This window comes from Haliotis asinina, chromosome 11 (assembly GCF_037392515.1).
Source record: "Haliotis asinina isolate JCU_RB_2024 chromosome 11, JCU_Hal_asi_v2, whole genome shotgun sequence".
Lineage (NCBI taxonomy): Eukaryota > Metazoa > Mollusca > Gastropoda > Lepetellida > Haliotidae > Haliotis > Haliotis asinina.
The window spans coordinates 52641703-52661494 of NC_090290.1; the positions used below are offsets into that span (position 1 = coordinate 52641703).

General features: G+C 40.1%; 1 protein-coding gene across 1 annotated transcript in view; it reads right to left on the minus strand.

Annotated features, from left to right (window-relative positions):
* LOC137255529 (plexin domain-containing protein 2-like) overlaps positions 1 to 19792 on the minus strand; it is a 117249-nt gene that overhangs the window by 36179 nt on the left and 61278 nt on the right. The window contains exon 2 of the mRNA XM_067792960.1: positions 2000 to 2199. Coding sequence (XP_067649061.1) covers positions 2000 to 2199 — 200 coding nt within the window. The remainder of the gene's footprint in view (positions 1 to 1999; positions 2200 to 19792) is intronic.

Consider the following 19792-nt stretch of genomic DNA (forward strand, 5'->3'; position numbering starts at 1 on the left):
AGTGTGGGCTAGTGAGTGAGTGAGATTTAATGCTGCTTGTAACAGTATTCCATCTTGGCGTGTCAGGTTAATGGCAGAGGAGGCCAGGAATGACGTACGAAACAGTTCCCCATCACCTCGAGCATGGTGCTTACAAACTTGGACACATAATAGGGGCCAGCTGGGATTACAACCCACAATTATAACTCCCAGGTGGGCTCAAGGGACACAACCTGACTTGGGGGATTTAGGGGCTTTGACGGACTCACGTCCTTATGGATACAGTACAAGGTGAATGTAAACCAATGTACATACAACATGCATGCTTTTTCACCCTGACCTACAACATCAGCCTGATGAAGCAGCTTCTTACACCGAGAATGCTCATCCATCACACAACACTTCAGACTCTTACTTCTGAGGCCTTCATACATTTTCCATATTTCTTTTCACAAAGACTTTTTAAGAAATTCTATTTTGATGCATTGAAGACAGTTGAGCATCCACATGGTAGATTTGTCCATCATAAAGGTTCATCTCAATCCATCAACTTACTCAAGAGAAAATGCAAGCCATCCTTTTTCACACTAACACTTTCAGTGACCTTATTAGATACTGAATATGAAGGATTGGAAGAGTCAGAAAACTCATAAGTTTTAGCCTTCTGCAGCAAGTGGATTCAGAGATGATTTGTGGCCATTAAGATGTCCAAACATGTGACCCCAAAAAGTCCTTTGTTTAGATATAACAAAGTGAATACTGGGTAATGAATATGAATGTTTGGTAATTAAATTAGACCAGTCAGTAGTTGATGCATTATTACTACTAATAAATATTACTCACCTGTGGAAGATACTGCAGTGTTATATTTTTATGGCAACATTACACTAGTTTAATACTGCTAGACGCATGATGGCATAATGAATCACAGTTTTGACGTCACAATGCTAATGCCGCTGTCGCAATGGTGCTAGACTGATGAAAGTCCTCACACTGTAGGCAGTGTAGCAGCACTTTCCATTAATTTGTGTTGGGGAGTAATAAACAGAATACTAAACTCACTTCTGTGAAGTACCATTTTTATTAAACTCGAGAAAGATTTAGCATCAAACTCACTCTCGCTCATTTGATACTAAATCGTTAACTCGTTTAATAAAAGTGTTATTACACAGAATGTCGTTCACTATCCTCTCATACATATCATCACTGAAATAGAACGTATTCTATGACATGTTTTTATCATGTAGACAGTTAATGTATAATGACTGATGACTACTGTGCCATCCTAGAGTATGTTCCATATCTCACCTTGATAAATAACCAAATTCAAGGAACAATATACCTTTTCCAAAACTCTTTGAATACCAGAATAATTTCAGTCATGACAGAATAACAATGTTATTGTTTGGTTCTGAAAGAAAACACAACACTAATTAATTTTTTAAACTTTTTCACTTTTAGCAAAATGTGTCTGGGGGGTATGAATGTTTTATCCTTCACACTGCCACAAGGCCACTCTCAATATTGACCTTTGCAGAAACAAAAAAAGCTCTAAACTTATACTTTTTCTATTTTCCAGATGCCCTGTAATTACTTATTAGAACATCTTGAAGAAATATTCAAGCAATACTCTTGTCACATAGAACGATGGACATAAGCTTCAATGCATTATCACCCATGTGGAGAATCATGCACAAGCCTTCAGCATAGCCTATGAATGAACACACGATCCACTTACCAATGAAATGAGTAAGTGAGTATAGTTTTCTGCCATACTAAGCAATATTCCAGCTATATGGCGGCAGTCTGTAAAACATCAAGTCTGGATCAGACGATAAAGTCATCATTACCATCAATCTATTTAAGTGGAATATGATAACATAAGTTAACCAAGTCAATGAGCATAACCTCGCGATCCCGTTAGTTGCCTCTTATAACAAGCATGGGTTCTTCATTGGTCGCGCATGAAGAGCAGGTATACTCAATAAACAGAAAACGGTAGGTGAAAGGAAGTATTTACATTTGTTGAGGTCGCTGTGATGGCGTCCGGAGCATTGGAATTACTCAACACAGTCGTTGTTGGCAGGGGTTCAGTAGATACATTGGCTGGTCCTCCCGAAACTGACGCCTGGCGTCGGTAGCGCTGATTGGCTTCATACTTTATCACAAACTGGTTGCTGACGGACGGATTGACATTCACATCATAAGACACATGGAACTCTGGAAGAGAAGAACATTCTTGTAGGATATGATAGTATCCAGGAACAAATATTGAGGCGAGTATTGAGTAAAACAAAGAAACAGTAATACATAACACTTAGTCCTATTAGTGAGTGAGTGAGGGAGTGAGCGAGCGAGCCTCTTTTCAGCCATATTCCAAAAATACATCGAGGGACACCAGAAATGGGCTTCACACACTGTACCCATGTAGGGAATCGAACCTGGAACACTGACGTGATGAGCAAACACTTTAACCACTATGTTATCCAACCACTCTACCCAACCACCTAAGGGATAATAAGAACTGACTGGGAGTATTGCATGTATGTTTGAAACAGTGTATGAAATAGCACCTGCCTGGTGGCCCGCTGCTTGCTAGTTACATGGCAGGCTTACAACTGTATTTTATAGCCGACCCCTGTGCGCCAATTTCCAGGGATATATGTTTAACCACGTCATTGACTACGGGAAATATTTTGAAAAAAATTTACAATTGTGGTAACTAGATGATGTCGGTACAGTTCATGATCAATCGAACTGTAACGTCCCCAGATCAACCTACATGATCTAACACTAAATGTGACTGGTCTTGAGAATGTTTTCAGCCAATGAATGATGTCGTTCTTTTATGATGGCAGTGACACTAAATGAATTAACAGTGACCTCCAAGGCATGGTTTTATCAAATTTGCTTTTGCACATGTTTCAGTTTACATCACTACAAGAAATTCATTGATTACTCTCTTTTAACATTATTTCTCAATTTCCTGCATTTAATATGGGGCTAGTTATATGTTAACATGGCCGGCAACATTTGTTAGTTATCAGCCCTGTGGGCTTCGTGTGTTTTTGTAGGAGTTTCATACACTGTTTAAAGTTAACCCTGGTTTTGTGACAGGTGCTCCAATACTTTTTGTCACCAGGCTTTTTGACGGCCCTCAGGCATAGATGGTTTGAGTTAATAGCAGCATGCCTTGTACACAGGAAAATAACATGAGACACACGATGAAACATTGAGCAGTGTCAAGACAGTACATAGTTACCATCCATGAGTAAAAATCTCTCTTGCAACGGACAATACCCACTCGTGACTGTGAGACTATTATCTTTGATAACACACCAGTTACTACCCTCTTGCTTTAACTATTTCCCGAAAGAAATTGTCCTTAAACAAATAGTCCTAGAAAAAACAAACTTGGAAAGAGAAACCATGAAAAGAAATTCAGCGCTTCAGGAAAACTAGACATTTGTAACGCATCATTTGCATCATTTCCTGTCTGAAAACCATAGTTAACACGAACAAGAAATGCCTCCAGTGGAACTTGTTCCAATCCCTGCATTAGTGGTGACACTTTGTCCCGTAATGCATGCTACAGCTCCATTGACTCTAGTCGTGAGGTGCTGACCCACAATGCAGCACAGGAAGTGGAATGTTTGCCACATTGAGACAACCATTGCCCCGAGATGTCGGAAAATTACCGCTACGCAGATAGAGCCCATCGGTTATTGGAACAAATCGGACTGTGAAAATAGTAGCAGCATTGCTAATTGGCCACCACCACAGTCATTTTAAGGAGAGTGGATTCTCGTTCAGTAATGGCAACTGAAAGCAATATATAGATTGTTAATTGCTCAAAGACAAGTTAACCATGTACATTTAAATACAGATCTGGTCTCGATAACTACTTACACTGAAGAAGTTCCCCATTGAATAAAGGAAGATAAGACATGCTTCACACGGTAGTATCTGTGTCACTAACATTTCAGTCACAGAATGATCTGCTCCATATCAGATTTTTTCTATTTTATGCAACAATGTCATGGCCTTTTTTTCTAAATATTACAAACTGCTGAGGTAGTGAAAGATAAGTCCACATGTCTGAAAGACGACTCATGCATCTGACACCTCTTTTCCTTCAACAATATATAACTGAAACTAACATGTTCCATTCATACACAGGGTTGGTAATGTCGACTCTCTTTCTAATATTTTAAAGACATTTTTTTCCTCTTGTGAAGAAAAGCAAGGAATCACAAGGAATGGAAATTTGGTGTGAGGTTATTTCTACATTGGATCATGGATGTGATACTTTAAAAAATGAAACATTATTATTTAATCACTATACATAGTTAAATGTTTTACAAGTTTGAGATTTATTGTCACTTTAAATGTCTCAGCTATATGGCCAGGAGTCACACATGATGTTTGGATGTCACATAAAAACAAATAAGAGCTCAAAGTCTTTGCAGTCTGGTAAACTCAAGTGGGCAATGACTTGAGAAAAGCCTGATTTCATGATACCACTTGGTAATCATTGAACATTAGGAGCAACAACCAAGCATTACCCACATTAGAACAATTCAAACAAAGCAAACACTTTATCCCTTGTGCTACACACTGAAAGAATGACAACAGTTGTTAGACATGCACATTCCCAACACTGAACAAAGTATGATTTATTTACACAATAATAAAACTTTGATGATCACCTGGAACCACCCTAACAAGAAAGTCCCATACCATGAGACAAGTGTGTCCATAATATGTATGTGCCCTAATGGACATATAGAACAAAATACAATCCTGTCAATAAAGATTATCTCAACTGTAGGCCAGCCATTCAGCAGCCGATGAAGCTGCGAGCTTGAGAATTCTTGTAATAAGCATGTGTCACAGGCCAGTCTGACAAGTCGACAAGGAACGTTGACAGACTTATTGGATTGGGAGGGTCACTGTCAATTTGGGATCTGCTTCGATCTCATCAACCAAAGCTATATGGCAAATCATTTTAACAGGAGCTATTAGCCCATCCAAAATGTTAGTGCTAAGACGGAACACACATTGCAAACATTTGACAGCAAATGTCACTGTTAGCGCTGGAAGCAACAGCGGGCTCATCTTGCAGTTCAGGGTCTGCCTCACCGTTTGCAGAGCTCCTTCCTGCTGACACGTGCCACTTCTTTGGTTCCATCACGCTATTTTTTCCACAATAGGTCCACACCAGTTGAGTTGTCTACTCCATTAATCATCACTACAGAACTTTATTTTCAGTTTTTATTCTGCATGTCTGTTTTTGTCAGTAAGTGAAGCTGTTAGGAGCATGGAATTTGCCGGAGTGTTCATTATTTAAACAAGCAGCGGAAATAGGAATAGGATTCGGGCAGGAAGAGACCTTTTTCACCATCCTTTTTTCTGGTCTTTGAATGTCATTTAGAAGTGAAGGAGTAAGCATTAACTCCGAAACGTTGTGTTCTCTCATAAAGATATCCATAAAAATCTTCATTCTTATCCTTTTTTCTCTCAACCAGGGTGAACTGTTGATCATATCAAGCTGGTGTCAACTTTTTTCATGTCAGATAAATGATATTTTCCCCACAAAAATCACAAGGAATTAACCATGATGAGTTTTTGATGACACAATTACTAATTGGCATTATCCTTTCATCTGCATAGAAATGCTTGAACATCCTCAGCTGATCTCTGGCACAGTTGAAACGTAATCCCAACGTGGTACTAATTTCTGAACTTAAACACATTTATGTCAATCAAGGAGACAAATCTACATGTTAAACGTCCCTCCTCTACCTCCTTAATGAACAAAGATTTCAGTATCAAGAAAATATTTTGTTCTTGCCTGACATGCAGATCCTCTGACGCTCATGATCATAAGATTTGAAACAGATAAATCATTCTATTCTAGTGCTATAAAATTACCATATTCACGAAATTGGCAGTTTAGATACTGGCGATTACACAAGACAGATTATTGATCACATGACACTGAAGGACCAATGCTGTCATAGAGTCGCTCGTTGGGTGAAATAAAGAGCTCACTTGAATCTTAACAACAAATCATTTCTCCAGGGTGGGGATGGTCCAAAGACAGGATTAAATTTCCATTTTTTCCACCTTCGTTCTAGGTTCAAAATGAGATTGGACGCACTGAGCCCAAAGGTACTGAACACTGACCTAGTCTCCAGAGTACCACTGGTATGGGTAGGCTGAAACTTGTTGCGCCCGAATGACCTCTACCATTTTGAGGTGTAGAGCCTGCCCAAAAAGCTTTTAAGCATCAGGAGACACATATGACTCTCTATCAAATGGAGTGCTGGAGAGGGCCACCGAATCAATGACGGCCATCTCACGCAGCTTCGTGTCTTGTCCTGTCCGTACAGGGGAAAAACTCTTGCATCCGAGCTCCATTGATTTTTCTCAGTAACTATCATTTGTGTGCAACATGCATAACCTAATAGAAATTGAGAGAGGCCAGCGAACATAAGAGGCTCAAGTAATCTAGCTTGCAAATACACACTGCAAAGACTTCATCTGGCATTCTGAAGCAGCGTCAGTGTGCAGTCTCCAAGAGTCACAATGTTTTTTTGTTGAGCCAGTAGTGGTGTCAACATGTCCGCTCGAAGACACGAGAAGCATCTTAAGTCGGCACACTACGTAAAGGAAGACATTAACATTACGCCCCACTAAAAACTGTAACAATCAATACATCCTTCAATTTCAATATCAAAGTTAAAGATGATGGCGGACCCGTACCCTAAGGATACCTGCTCCTGGTTCAAGGAAGACGCCTCACATTAAATTAGCCATGGCTGGCTAATACAGAACTTAAACTTCCATCATCTAGTATTAAGCGGGATAGAATTTCCGTACTGTAAACTCCCTGCCGGCATCAAGTCTGATATATTTACATTCAGATCAGGATAAACAGTATTGACGAAGCAATCCATTCTCAAAGAACTTCAGAGCCTTCTTTTGATACATAAAATGAAATTTTTTCTTAGTATATTTTTCTATAAACGTTTTATGAATTTCTGCAAATATTTCATTCGCTCTCATGAATGGTTGACAGGGATTAAACGCAACTGACTGGAATTTATTCAATTTAGTTCATGTTTCTTTCTCACACCGTTATTTCTACCAAGAGATTGTTTATTCCAAGCTTTCAGATGCAAATTTCAGTCATGCAGGAGGAAAAAGCAACTCAAGAGTGAGTGAGTGAGTGAGTTTACTTCTACATGGCACTCAACAATATTCCACCTATACGGTGGCACTCTGAAAATAATTGAAGCTGATGGCTGCCTGCAGACACAGGTCACTGAAATCTTGATAGTGATAAATAACGGAGATGCAATTTTCAGTAAAAATGCAACAAAAAGGTCTAAAAATATCAATGGGTGATGGGTGACACATTTATACGTAGGTAACTAACAAAGATGTTCTGAACACAAGCTGAAATGCTTCAACCACAAGGTTCTGACACTGCCCTTTGTGATAACTGAACTGGAATGAAGAAAAGCTATGGAGGGGAATGAGTGCTGGCTATTTTCATTATAACTGAAGACGGCCATATTGCGAAGAGTGAGCTAGGTTTCCAACACTTTCACAATATTCCAGCAATATCATCAAGGTAATACACTGGAATGGGCTGAAACATGTTGGGAATCAAATAAAGAACTTTATCGTGACAAACTGATGCTTCAACTACTAAGCTACGTAACACCTTCACACAATGTAACAGATGTTATAATTGAGATTACACTTTCCTAAGTAAAGATTTTAGTACTCTTGTTAGTTTGAGTTCCATCCGGGATTCGAACCCCCATCCTCAGAATCAGGCAGCGAATCACCAGCACACAAAGTCAGCTGCCTAACCCGCTCAGCTACTGTGGCTTCCACAAGGCTGATACAATGACAAAAATGGGGGCAATTATTGGGAGAGAAGAGCCAATCGTGAAAGGGAGATTATTCCAAATGTTTCTGTGCTGAAGCCGACAGACGATTCTCATTGTATAAAATCTCACAAGCAAACCTGGTGTTGAATTTATCTTAGTACACTCAAAAGACAAACTGATCCAAAAACCATCAGAACATGGCCAGGTTTCCTTCTGCTTATGAAAGTCGATAACACCAACTGAAAACAGTTGTTGGTTTGGCAGATGTCTGCAATCAGGTGACAGTGTATAAAACAATACTGACCCATCCCGCCAATACAACACAGGGTCACATGAGTGCAATATGATTCATGGGGAAAAAGCTAAAAATATTTCAAGTATGAAAACTTGGAAGGTGAAAATTTGAATGGTAACAAGATCACTACGAAAACAGAATCAATCTGACAAGGTTCTCTAATATAAGATTTTGTTAATCATGATCACACTTATTGTATGGCGTAATATGATGTCCAAAGTTACTGTTGTTCGGCTTCTTTCAGTAGAATTGACTTGAAGTTAACAACACCCTACTTGTGTTTTGGTAATACCTCAGATGTGAGGTAACATGTTTACATGTGAGAACATATAGGGCAGCATGTGCTACAGAATATCAAGATAAGTGACCAATCAGACTGAACTTTTTAAACAAGGATCAGAAGCTAAATGTATTTTTGGGCCATGATGGACATACTTATTTTTTTTGCTTGGTGGAATTCCTTTAGTGTGTGAATTCAAGTTGTCACATGAAAGTTGTTAGTGAACAAAAAGGTTGTCATGAATGTGTTCAGGAAGTGACATGAGTTTTCCTTCTTATCAAGGTTATGGTGAATTGAACAATAAATATGTACAACTTCCCACTGCCAGCTTGTCATGTTCCAGTGCCTATTATCTATGGTATATATATTCAGAGCTCCAGATATGATTTACCTCATGTGGGTACTGTACCCACTGTATTTTTATTATCAATGTAGTGTGGGTATTTCATTTTACATCACCAACTGCTTTCAAATATGTATTTCAGTTATTTTACGTACATAAGTACATGTCATTGAGTAGGCTTACTAAGCAGGTTAATATTGCCTTTTGTCATGCCTAAGCCAAACCAACTTTAATATACTGGAAATGATTTTATAAAAAAATCACTCATCCTGTACAGCACTCGTTGAAATTGTTGTGTTCTTCCTTATGAAAGAGATTTTCATTAATATATTCCATATGGATGTATTTTAAACATTTTTTGTGTGTATCTAACATTTTAAATGCATAATTGGTATGCAACAATTATTTTTCAATGTGAAACTGGAAAGTTTCTAAGTGCACCTTACCCGGATACGCAGATATTACATGTACAATGTTACATTGGTCAGAAGACCTGACTGTATACGGAAAATTCTGTTTTGTCAAGTAAGTTCATGTGATGTCAGCACATGTAACAGCAATATAATGTACTAAAATGATACTGACAGATAAGTTTGGTGAGTAGACAAAATTGTTATAGGCTAGAGTTAAATGAATGAAATATCTTGAAGGTAAATTTTAGCAATCCATTTGGATTCGTTACAGCAATGGTTGCTATGCTTGGCCCATGATGACGACAGGCTTTAGCTAACTGTCGCCAGCAATGTAATGTACGGACACAAAATAGTATATACAATATACAAATAGTGAATACACTTTAATCTGCAGGGATAACCAACATCTCTTCCAATGTGCCGTCAAATATAGTATCTCTAATGTTCCATTGTTCTGAGTTCACTTCAGGAGAAAGTTGACAAGTTACCATGATCCTCAGTATTCAGTTCAAAGTTCGTCTTTGATTTTGAAATGTATAGCAATGAGATCACACCAATGAGACTATGAGATTAGAAGGAAGACTCTTACTTCTGCACAACTGTCTGATTTAAACACTGGTGACACTATACTGATCAAAACTTTACTCGAGCTGCCATAATTGGCCAAGACCTGAGGGGAAGGGACAGCAAGGTTATTGGAGCCGTTGCTACTGAGCTCTGTGTACTGACTGCCTGTATCACCTGGGATAAATACATGGGTGCCATGGCTGGCTGCTGCAGTTGTAAAGGATTCCAAATGCCAAAAGATGACAGTCGGCTTTTTACAGACCTAGGCTTGAATTAAGACTTGACCTTTCTTTGGTACTGCCAATCCTTGCAATTATTCAAAACCATAGCAACCCTTGTTTACATGCATGTGTCAAACACTGTGAAGGGAAAGAAAACTGACGATATTCTAGCAACCCCCTTTACATGCTGCTGACACACAAAATCATCCTTAACAGAGAAACATCTACTATCTTTGCACTCTACTATCTGTTGTTCATTTTGTTACAGATACATGGGATATAGGACTGTGATGTAATAACATTTGCAGTGATTGCAGTAGGTTTTGTATGAGTACGTGCAGAAATAAAATTATAAACATGTAGTCCAAATCTTTTGCACATGAAATTTTCAGTACAATCCTGAATCATGTTAAAATTTATTGTTGGTCTGTATGTTGCGGTTTTAAGGTACTTTTTAAAATTGTGTAGGTCAGAATCTATGCATCCAAAACATGCTCCCAAAATATTTTGTGCGTGGTTTTATCATTTTTTTTTAGCCTGAAAAATGCATGTTTCTGCGTTAACGTGTGCACTGATTTTATATATTTAGCTGGGACAGTTCCGCCAACAGTAACAAACAGCACGTTGGGCAATGTCTCCCACTTTGATACATCACCCATCAGGTGGATTCAGGACAGAGAGAAGTCGATGCTGTGTGGAGACCCCGTCACACCCTGCCTGGTGTCTCATGTCTCATGGCATCACCCAACCACTGGATTTATGAGAGAGAGCAGTCAATGCTGTGTGTAGGCCCCGTTACACCCTGCCCGGTGTCTCATGTCTCATGGCATCACCCAACCACTGGATTTATGAGAGAGAGCAGTCAATGCTGTGTGGAGGCCCCGTCACACCCTGCCTGGTGTCTCATGTCTCATGGCATCACCCAACCACTGGATTTATGAGAGAGAGCAGTCAATGCTGTGTGGAGACCCCGTCACACCCTGCCTGGTGTCTCATGTCTCATGGCATCACCCAACCACTGGATTTATGAGAGAGAGCAGTCAATGCTGTGTGGAGGCCCCGTTACACCCTGCCCGGTGTCTCATGTCTCATGGCATCACCCAACCACTGGATTCATGAGAGAGAGAAGTCGATGCTGTGTGGAGGCCCCGTCACACCCTGCCCGGTGTCTCATGTCTCATGGCATCACCCAACCACTGGATTCATGAGAGAGAGAAGTCGATGCTGTGTGGAGGCAACACCCTGCCTGGTGTCTCATGCCTCATAGCATCACCCATCCACTGGATTCAAGACAGACAGGAGGTGATGGTGTGTGGAGGCCCTGCTAGACCTTGTCTGGTGTCTCATGCCTCATACCATCACCCATCCACTGGATTCAAGACAGACAGGAGGCGATGCTGTGTGGAGGCCCTGCTAGACCTTGTCTGGTGTCTCATGCCTCATACCATCACCCATCCACTGGATTCAAGACAGACAGGAGGCGATGCTGTGTGGAGGCCCTGCTAGACCTTGTCTGGTGTCTCATGCCTCATACCATCACCCATCCACTGGATTCAAGACAGACAGGAGGCGATGGTGTGTGGAGGCCCTGCTAGACCTTGTCTGGTGTCTCATGCCTCATACCATCACCCATCCACTGGATTCAAGACAGACAGGAGGCGATGCTGTGTGGAGGCCCTGCTAGACCTTGTCTGGTGTCTCATGCCTCATACCATCACCCATCCACTGGATTCAAGACAGACAGGAGGCGATGCTGTGTGGAGGCCCTGCTAGACCTTGTCTGGTGTCTCATGCCTCATACCATCACCCTTCCACTGGATTCAAGACAGACAGGAGGTGATGGTGTGTGGAGGCCCTGCTAGACCTTGTCTGGTGTCTCATGCCTCATACCATCACCCATCCACTGGATTCAAGACAGACAGGAGGCGATGCTGTATGGAGGCCCCGCTACACTCGACCTGCTTCATGTCTCAACAGCATCGCCCATCGGCTGGATTCAAGACAAGAGTTGATGCTGTGTGGTAGCATGGTGAAACTGGCTTTGTCAAGGCAACTGTGGAGTCAATTCATAGCTTTCATACACTCACACACACTTTAATGGTCTTGTGACAGTCCAAGATAATATCACCATGAGACTATAGGAATTACATCACGTTTACCTGACTCCAGCAGAGCAGGCGCTGATTCAGGCTGCAGTCTGCACTATTCTGTCTATATAATTGCAATTCATCATTTCTGTGCATGGCAAGTCAGAAGTTGTCAACACACGCATACATTGCTTCATATTCAAGGAAATCCCAGGTGAATGAGAGCTTTTAGATGAAGGCTGTTTTTGGACAGTATCTCAGTGATAACTCACCAAGTCAGCTACACATGGGAGGACAGATGGAAGTGATGCAGAGTTTACACAGCTCGAATCAAGTATTTAGAACATGAGCCAGTAACCTGAAACTGCAATAAATCATCAGTACCAAATGTCAGGCATCAGATGTAATTGTAGACTGAGCAGGTCCAACCTGTTTTTGGTTTCTCAACCTAAGGTTGAACAAGGTGTGAGTAAATTTGCTTTCTGAAATCAAGTCATGTCTCAGACGATGACTACCATGTGAAACAATCCACAAACACGCGGTGCTTCTGGGGCTGGACATCCATGGCTTAGTTCATCTGTTGTTTAATGCCATGTTCAGCAATAGTCCAGCTAAATAATGGAGCCTGGACCTGACAATCTCGTGACCATCATCATGAGTATCGATCTCTGCAACTGGGATATGAGGAAGTGTCAACTAAATCAGCAAGTCTGATCACCCAATCCCCTCTTTTGACAAGTATGGGTTACTGAAGGCCAATTCTACAACAAATCTGCAAGGATACTCTAGTAGTGAAAGGAATATTTATGCATGTATCTGGTCCAGGTGAGCATGAGGGTTTGCACTGAAGGATACATTTCATTTCAAGGAAAATATTCCCTTCATTTCAAACAGAATAAAAAGCATGTGCCAAAATGCTTTCATAAGTTTTAAATTGAAATCATTGGCCCTAACGAAAGAGAAGCTCTTAGAAAAACTCAAATTTCAAGCAAAATAATTGAGTGCAGCAAAGTTAAACAAGTTTTAGTTTTCTTTCTCAATATTTCCCCTTATGGGAATGCATTTGGGCAAGAAGCATTAACAAGTCCTAGAGTGGATACAAACGTTTTTCTAATGTTTGCTTCAAAAGCAACTGGAATGGGTAATTTGATGAAAAAGTTTGGTTTTAGCTGACATGTTGCATACAATCAATGTTGAACCAAACTGGAGAAATATCAAAGGTAGTTGGTGATGGCACAGGAAATTGTGATATTTTGAGTTATTGCCAAGAAGTGGGTTGACGATGAAGGGGTTTAGTATGGTTCGTTACTGGTCATATGTGCTTTGGGATTCATTAAAACTTGAAGATGTCAAAGCAGAACTTGTAACAGACATAATAAGCAGAGTGAATGTGTCTGGTTCGAAGACTGTTTGGAGCAGTGTTTCATAATGCCATATCCGTTGGATGGGAGAAGAACGTCAGAGGTCTGTACCACAAATTCTAGCACATCAAACTGTAGTATCTCAAGTGTCCGTTATCAGTCATGCTACAGGCCCCAAAATATATACACTGTAACTACAAAGTTGATATTTGGTTTAACATAATTATTTCATTTCTGTAGCTTGAGTGTGTGTGCACATGTATGAACGCGTGTGCATGCATTCATGTCTGGACTGTTGGTTTGGCATTTGTAAAGTCTTCTAATGCAGGCTTCTTCTTCCTTTCACTCTGATGCTCATGTGATGGACCATCCACTTGTCTGTGGATAGATTCTCAGTTCCTTAGACCACTGAGATGTCACAAAAAGTACAAGTCACAGCAAAAAATCACCAACAAATAACAAGTTCATCTTTTTCTCTCTTTAGGTAATCTCTACTTTCAATGCACATGACAAAACATTTTGGTTTATAGTTTAACGCAGCTCTCGGCAATATTCCATCTCTCTTGGCAAAAGACCATGGTGGTGTCTGTAAATAACTGAGTCTGGATCAGACAATCCAGTAATCAACAGCATGAGCATCAATCTAGGTAACTCAGATTAGATGAAATGTGTAGCAAAACCATAGAAAACATAATGACCTTGGCAAGAAGTCATTACTGGTTCCTATTTCATCGTAAACATCCACCATTTAAAACTGAGGTTAAAATTAACATTTCCTTTTGAAACCAACCCCACATATCATGAGGCTTCTTGGAAATATAATTACTGCCATCCTACCAAATGTCCGTATTCAAAGCACAAAACAGGAACGTGTGTTCCGAGAGCGACTGAGTGACAGACTGATAATGATTATTGACTGCAGGAGGCAACAATGTGCAACATCAAGGTAATCCTGTGCTATGACAGAAAATAAAGCAACTTCTCCCAGTAATACATTTACGCCAAAACATTCAGCTTATGTGGGTGAGTGAAAAGCTGGTGAATCCTTTCGTCTCTTTGCCTACAGCCATGTGATTGCTAAGGAATACTAGAAGGGACGAGGGAATTACTCCTCTCCATCGCTTCCTCATCTTAAATCAAATAAATTATCTCCATTCAATCTTACACAAGTATGATCCAATTCTCTTCTTTAATCTAGTGTAGCTGGTGCTGGGATTGTTCATGATACAAATGTTGGTATTAATCAAATACACTACTTCTTTGGCATGGAAAGAACTCATCTACCAAGATTGTCTACAGGCTGTGTATCACGTTGTGGAACAAGAGAAAATTCTTCAAACAGACAATAGGAACTGGACTGCTTGGAAGGTTTCACCAGCTTTCTTCACATAAGCTTTCATATGTTGCCTTCAAGGAAACAGCATCAGTAGTACTGTACATTGGAGAATGGGTGTGCGGGTGAGTGAGGTGAGAATGTAGATTGAGGTGAATGAGGTGAAGGAGGTGAGTATGTAGAGGTGAATGGTGAGCGGATATAGTGTCTGTGGTGAATAGATGTGTTGAGTATGGTTAAGTGACTGTCTTACAGTATGGTAAGTATCCTGAATGTGAGAGCATAGCAAGTGAGTGAATATGGTCATTGTTTATGGTGAGCGAGTATCCCGAGTGAATATGTTGGATAAGTGAGTGAGTGAGTTTAGTTTGATGTTGCACTCAGCAATATTCCAGTTATAAGGTGGCAGTCTGTGAATAATTGAGTCTGGACAACACAAGCCAGTGATCAAGGAACATCAATCTGCGCAATTGGGAACCGATGACAACCAAGTCAGAAAGGGTGACCACCCGATCCCGTTAGTCACCCTTTTACAAGCATAATTGCATTTTATGGCAAGCATGGGTTGAGTGAGTGAGTGAGTGCTATCGAAGCGCCGATGCTACTGCACTAAAAGACAACGTTTCATAACTTTTCCTGCTCCCCAGTTCCACCTGAGATGGAGGACAGACAACTCCTGAGTAGATCATAATCCGGCTGTGAAGCATGTCTGATACATAGACCTACTGCTCGCCCTGTAGCAGCAAAGGCATTTACATAACCAAACATCAAAGCCAGAGTTGTCTTATCCACACAAATAAAGCAGAATTTCTCACAGACCACAGAACAATGTGAAGCATCTGGAAACAAATTTGATATATTGAAGTCCAGGTCATGAAGTATAGGGTCCTGATCTTCTTAAATGTTATCCCAACACAATGTATACCACACGTCATTTATATTACTTGCACAACAGACATATCAATGTGCACTGAGCATGCTGAAGGGAGAAAATCCTCAAATCAATGAAATCATATATATAAGTTGGATCTCATACAGCGCTATCGGAACTGAACATATACAGTAAATTCTATCAATTCGAAAATATCAATGGCACTTTGAGATTTGAGAAAACCTGTTTGAGCTGATGGGGTTCTTCCTTATTCTAACAACACAGACATCCTGGGTCTCAACTCCATGGCTCTGTGGAATGGTGCCAGAGAACAGTGCGAGATAGGCAGGTCTAATCTAACAAGCGACTATTTTTTGTTAGCAGTTCAATCACACGACAAGCAATGGCAGCACAGAAGACAAGCTGTTAGAAAGAGCAAGGCCAGGCTGCTCCTGGAGCCAATGCAATGGGTAAAATCAGTATCTAGTACACAATCAGTATCGATACTAGTGGTGTTGAGAAAAATCTTACTGAAAGGGTTGTCAACATGGAAAATAATCATGCGTGTGCTCTGCATGACTGGAATAATGAAGCAGTTGCATACAGCTACAGATAAAGTAGAGGATCGTGGAACTGACGTTAAAAACACGCTTCCTGGCCGCAAGCTGTGGGAACATCCTAATGATGTAACCCTGTGAAAAAAATCATGAAAGTATCATCAGTGTGCTAGATCGCTGGCCTCTTCATTCTCATCAATGAACAGCCTACTTGAGACTCCATTGATCTAGAAAGGATGATGACAATGATATGCCAATGCGTGATAAGGTAAATATGACAATGGTATAACACCAATCTACACTGGACACCAGCAAACATGCAGGCTTTATGTTAACATATGGGTCTAATACTGGAGAACGTTCTTCTCTCAGCCTGGTGGTGATACTGGCTCAATTGGAGAGATTTTCCTGCGGGGTTCCAGATATGAGGAGAGATCAAATTTACCCTTGTCAAAAAACATGTTTGACAACCATGTGATCAGAACAGTTATTAACTGCCACGAGGGGATGAAAATAATAATTGAGCCATTTTAAATTTTTAAAAACATGAGAAACACAATCAGTCCATACAATGTCAGAAAATCCCTCCCAGTAGTCTCTGCAGTGTTTAGAACTCCTAGCCTCTGTTCACAATTAAGAACCCTGAGGTCATGGGGGATTTCTGTCTTACAATTCAAATCAATTCATTTTCTTTGACACTGACTGATTGTATCCCAAAAATGTCCTCAGATTTGATCTAAATCTCAAGATACATGTCACATGAAAAAGTGATAAAATTATACAAATGCCCTGATGACATTTGTCTGCAGCAAAATCACTGAATATCTGAATTAAAGGACCACGTAAATCTTTCACTGTAAATGTTACAGATACGACATCAGGCTCTGTGATTTTCATGTTGAACACACAAACACTATCCACAATGTCTTTCATTTGTGATACAGTGGTTATATCCTGGTTGGTGCAGGCTATGGCAACGTACCAAGGACTGTGAAATGAGGAAGACATATCACATGCTCACACTTATACCATTTACATTTTTAGCCCTTCCATTTGTGACTGAAGAACATGTTCTTCCTTGTTCAGTCTTCAATATCTATGCCTATGCTAACACTTTTATCAAACAGGTCTCAAATCAAGTTATGACATCACACCCCATGCAAAGATCACATGTGCAACACACATCTCCACTAAAGTCAAATCATGAGGCTGAGGATCATGGGTCAATATGGAAAACTTCTGATCGAGTCTATACTCTCACAGCATAATTCAACCGTTTTGCCCAGTAATGTTAAAACCATATCTGTGTACACATCTCCAACAAATGCAGTCACTTGGCTAAAAGACACTGAAAAAAAAGAGCGCTTTTCAGTTGAACTTGACCACCTTGACCAGACTCGTACGAAAAGAAATCACTCACTGCAATTATCACCCCTTTACATCGAAAAGAAGTTAAAGAGATCCCAGACTCTGGCATGTTTACTGTCAACTTAATTCCCTACTTCTGAGTTGAGATATTGGAGTCAGGGCCTGTGTGTTGGTCCACAGAGTCTTTCTGTGTCAAATGTCAGTTTAACGTGTATCCCGAGCACGTTCCATTGTTGACGAAAAGCTTCCTTCCATTGAGATGGAATTCTGTGCTTAAACGAAGACAAGCTTGTTGACTGACTTACATGAAATTAGCTGTTGGAGGAAATATATGCTTCCTCATTCCGACAACATGCCGGTCTAATACAATGTTGGGCTATCTATTTCTGACATGGGAGGGTGGAACCGACATCCTTAAACTGATGTACAAAATTGTTTAGTTGTCTCAAACATGACAGCATGAAACTCATAATTGTGGACTATTTAATATTTTATTTTTTGAGGTCATTCATTAGATCATTAGTACTGTAATTATTTGTCCCAGTCCACCCAGCTGTGAATGGGTGGGTACCTAGTAAGGATGGTAAAGCCTCAATAACTTGGTGTGCCTTGCGCCTGCAAAACGTTTATACTCCACAGGGAGTTGAGACTGCGAATACATGAGCCGTTGAGACTGACTTCAAATGATGGACAGAGTAAAAGTACCAGCACCTTGAGCATGGTACTTGAGCATAGTTGAGTGGATATATGTGCAATACAAATATCCTGTAACAAAAATAAGGAGAAATAATTAGATCAAAGAAATCCAAAAATACCGAATTATAACCAAACTTGACAGGTTGTTTGCCATCACATGGTCTTGCTGAGTGTAATGTCACTGTAATCCCTCATAAAACAATTAGTATTCATTTATAGATACAAACATATAATAGGGTGGTGTCACCATGTGACTTTGCTTCAGTTATCACCATGTATAATGCACACAGCTTCAACATATATCTTCCCACAGTATGATCAAGGCCTTCTCATGACAACTGACAGGATATTTATCATTGTTCACATCCTACCATATAATCCCACCTAACCATTCAATACGCCATGATAAACTATGTGTGCAAGTGACTTGTGCAAATACAACACATTTCCTGATTCTGTGACACCAGTGCTGCACTCTGGGGACCGCTGTTCATGTAGACGTGTCAAGTGGTAGGACATCCGTCTCGCTGGTGTGATTCCTACAGTAAACACAGACTCGCATAATCCGATTACTAGTTGGTATGTACCTTGCCACCACAAGTCTTTGATCATGCAGGCAGTGATGACACCCAGCATTAAATACACCAAATAACTACACGGACACTTCCATCACACGGACACTTCCATCACACGAACACTTCAAGATTTGGAAATGGAACACTTCCCTTGTAAAACATACTCTAGATCGTCCATATACTTTGGGGATAACTGTACTGTTTTTAATGAATTGGGAATGTATACAAGAGGTTATATAGCTGCAAATTTAGTTATATCAGCAACTCGTAGTTCCTCTCAGTCAAAAGTTTATCATATCACTCCTTGAACTTTCATAATCTCCAAGCAAAGAAGTTCCCTTCCCAAACTTCAACACGTTTGATATGTACACACTGACTATATCTGATAATAACTAATAAATCATAGTGTTATAGCTAAAATGGATGAAATTATAAAACCGCGATCCAGTTATGAGACATGTGCGGGCCACTGCCAATGATAATGGCCCACTGATTCCTTCACAATGGGCCATCAACAGTTCTGTTGTTTAACGTCACAGTGGCTAAATAATGACGTCATAATCTTGTTCCATGATCTGACAGTGGTGGGTCAACAGCCCATTGCGAATAAGTTGTTGAACTTAAATTGATGTCTGTTTGGTCTTTTTCTAATGCACATTCCATCCATTTTAGCCATTCTTAACCACACTATGAAGAATCAGTACTTTTATTGAGCTATTAAAAATATTCCAGCAATATTGTACACCATCAATGGCACACAAATGCAATCTTTTCATCACTGCAGGATTAGACTGGACTAAATACTCCATGAGGCATATCTGTGCTTGCATGGAATTCTCTGCTGATGAACACAGACAACATAATATGTAAAATCTGGTATCATTAATCGACCTTTCTGGGGAGAATGATGTTTTACAAGATTGGCACAAATGCTTTGAG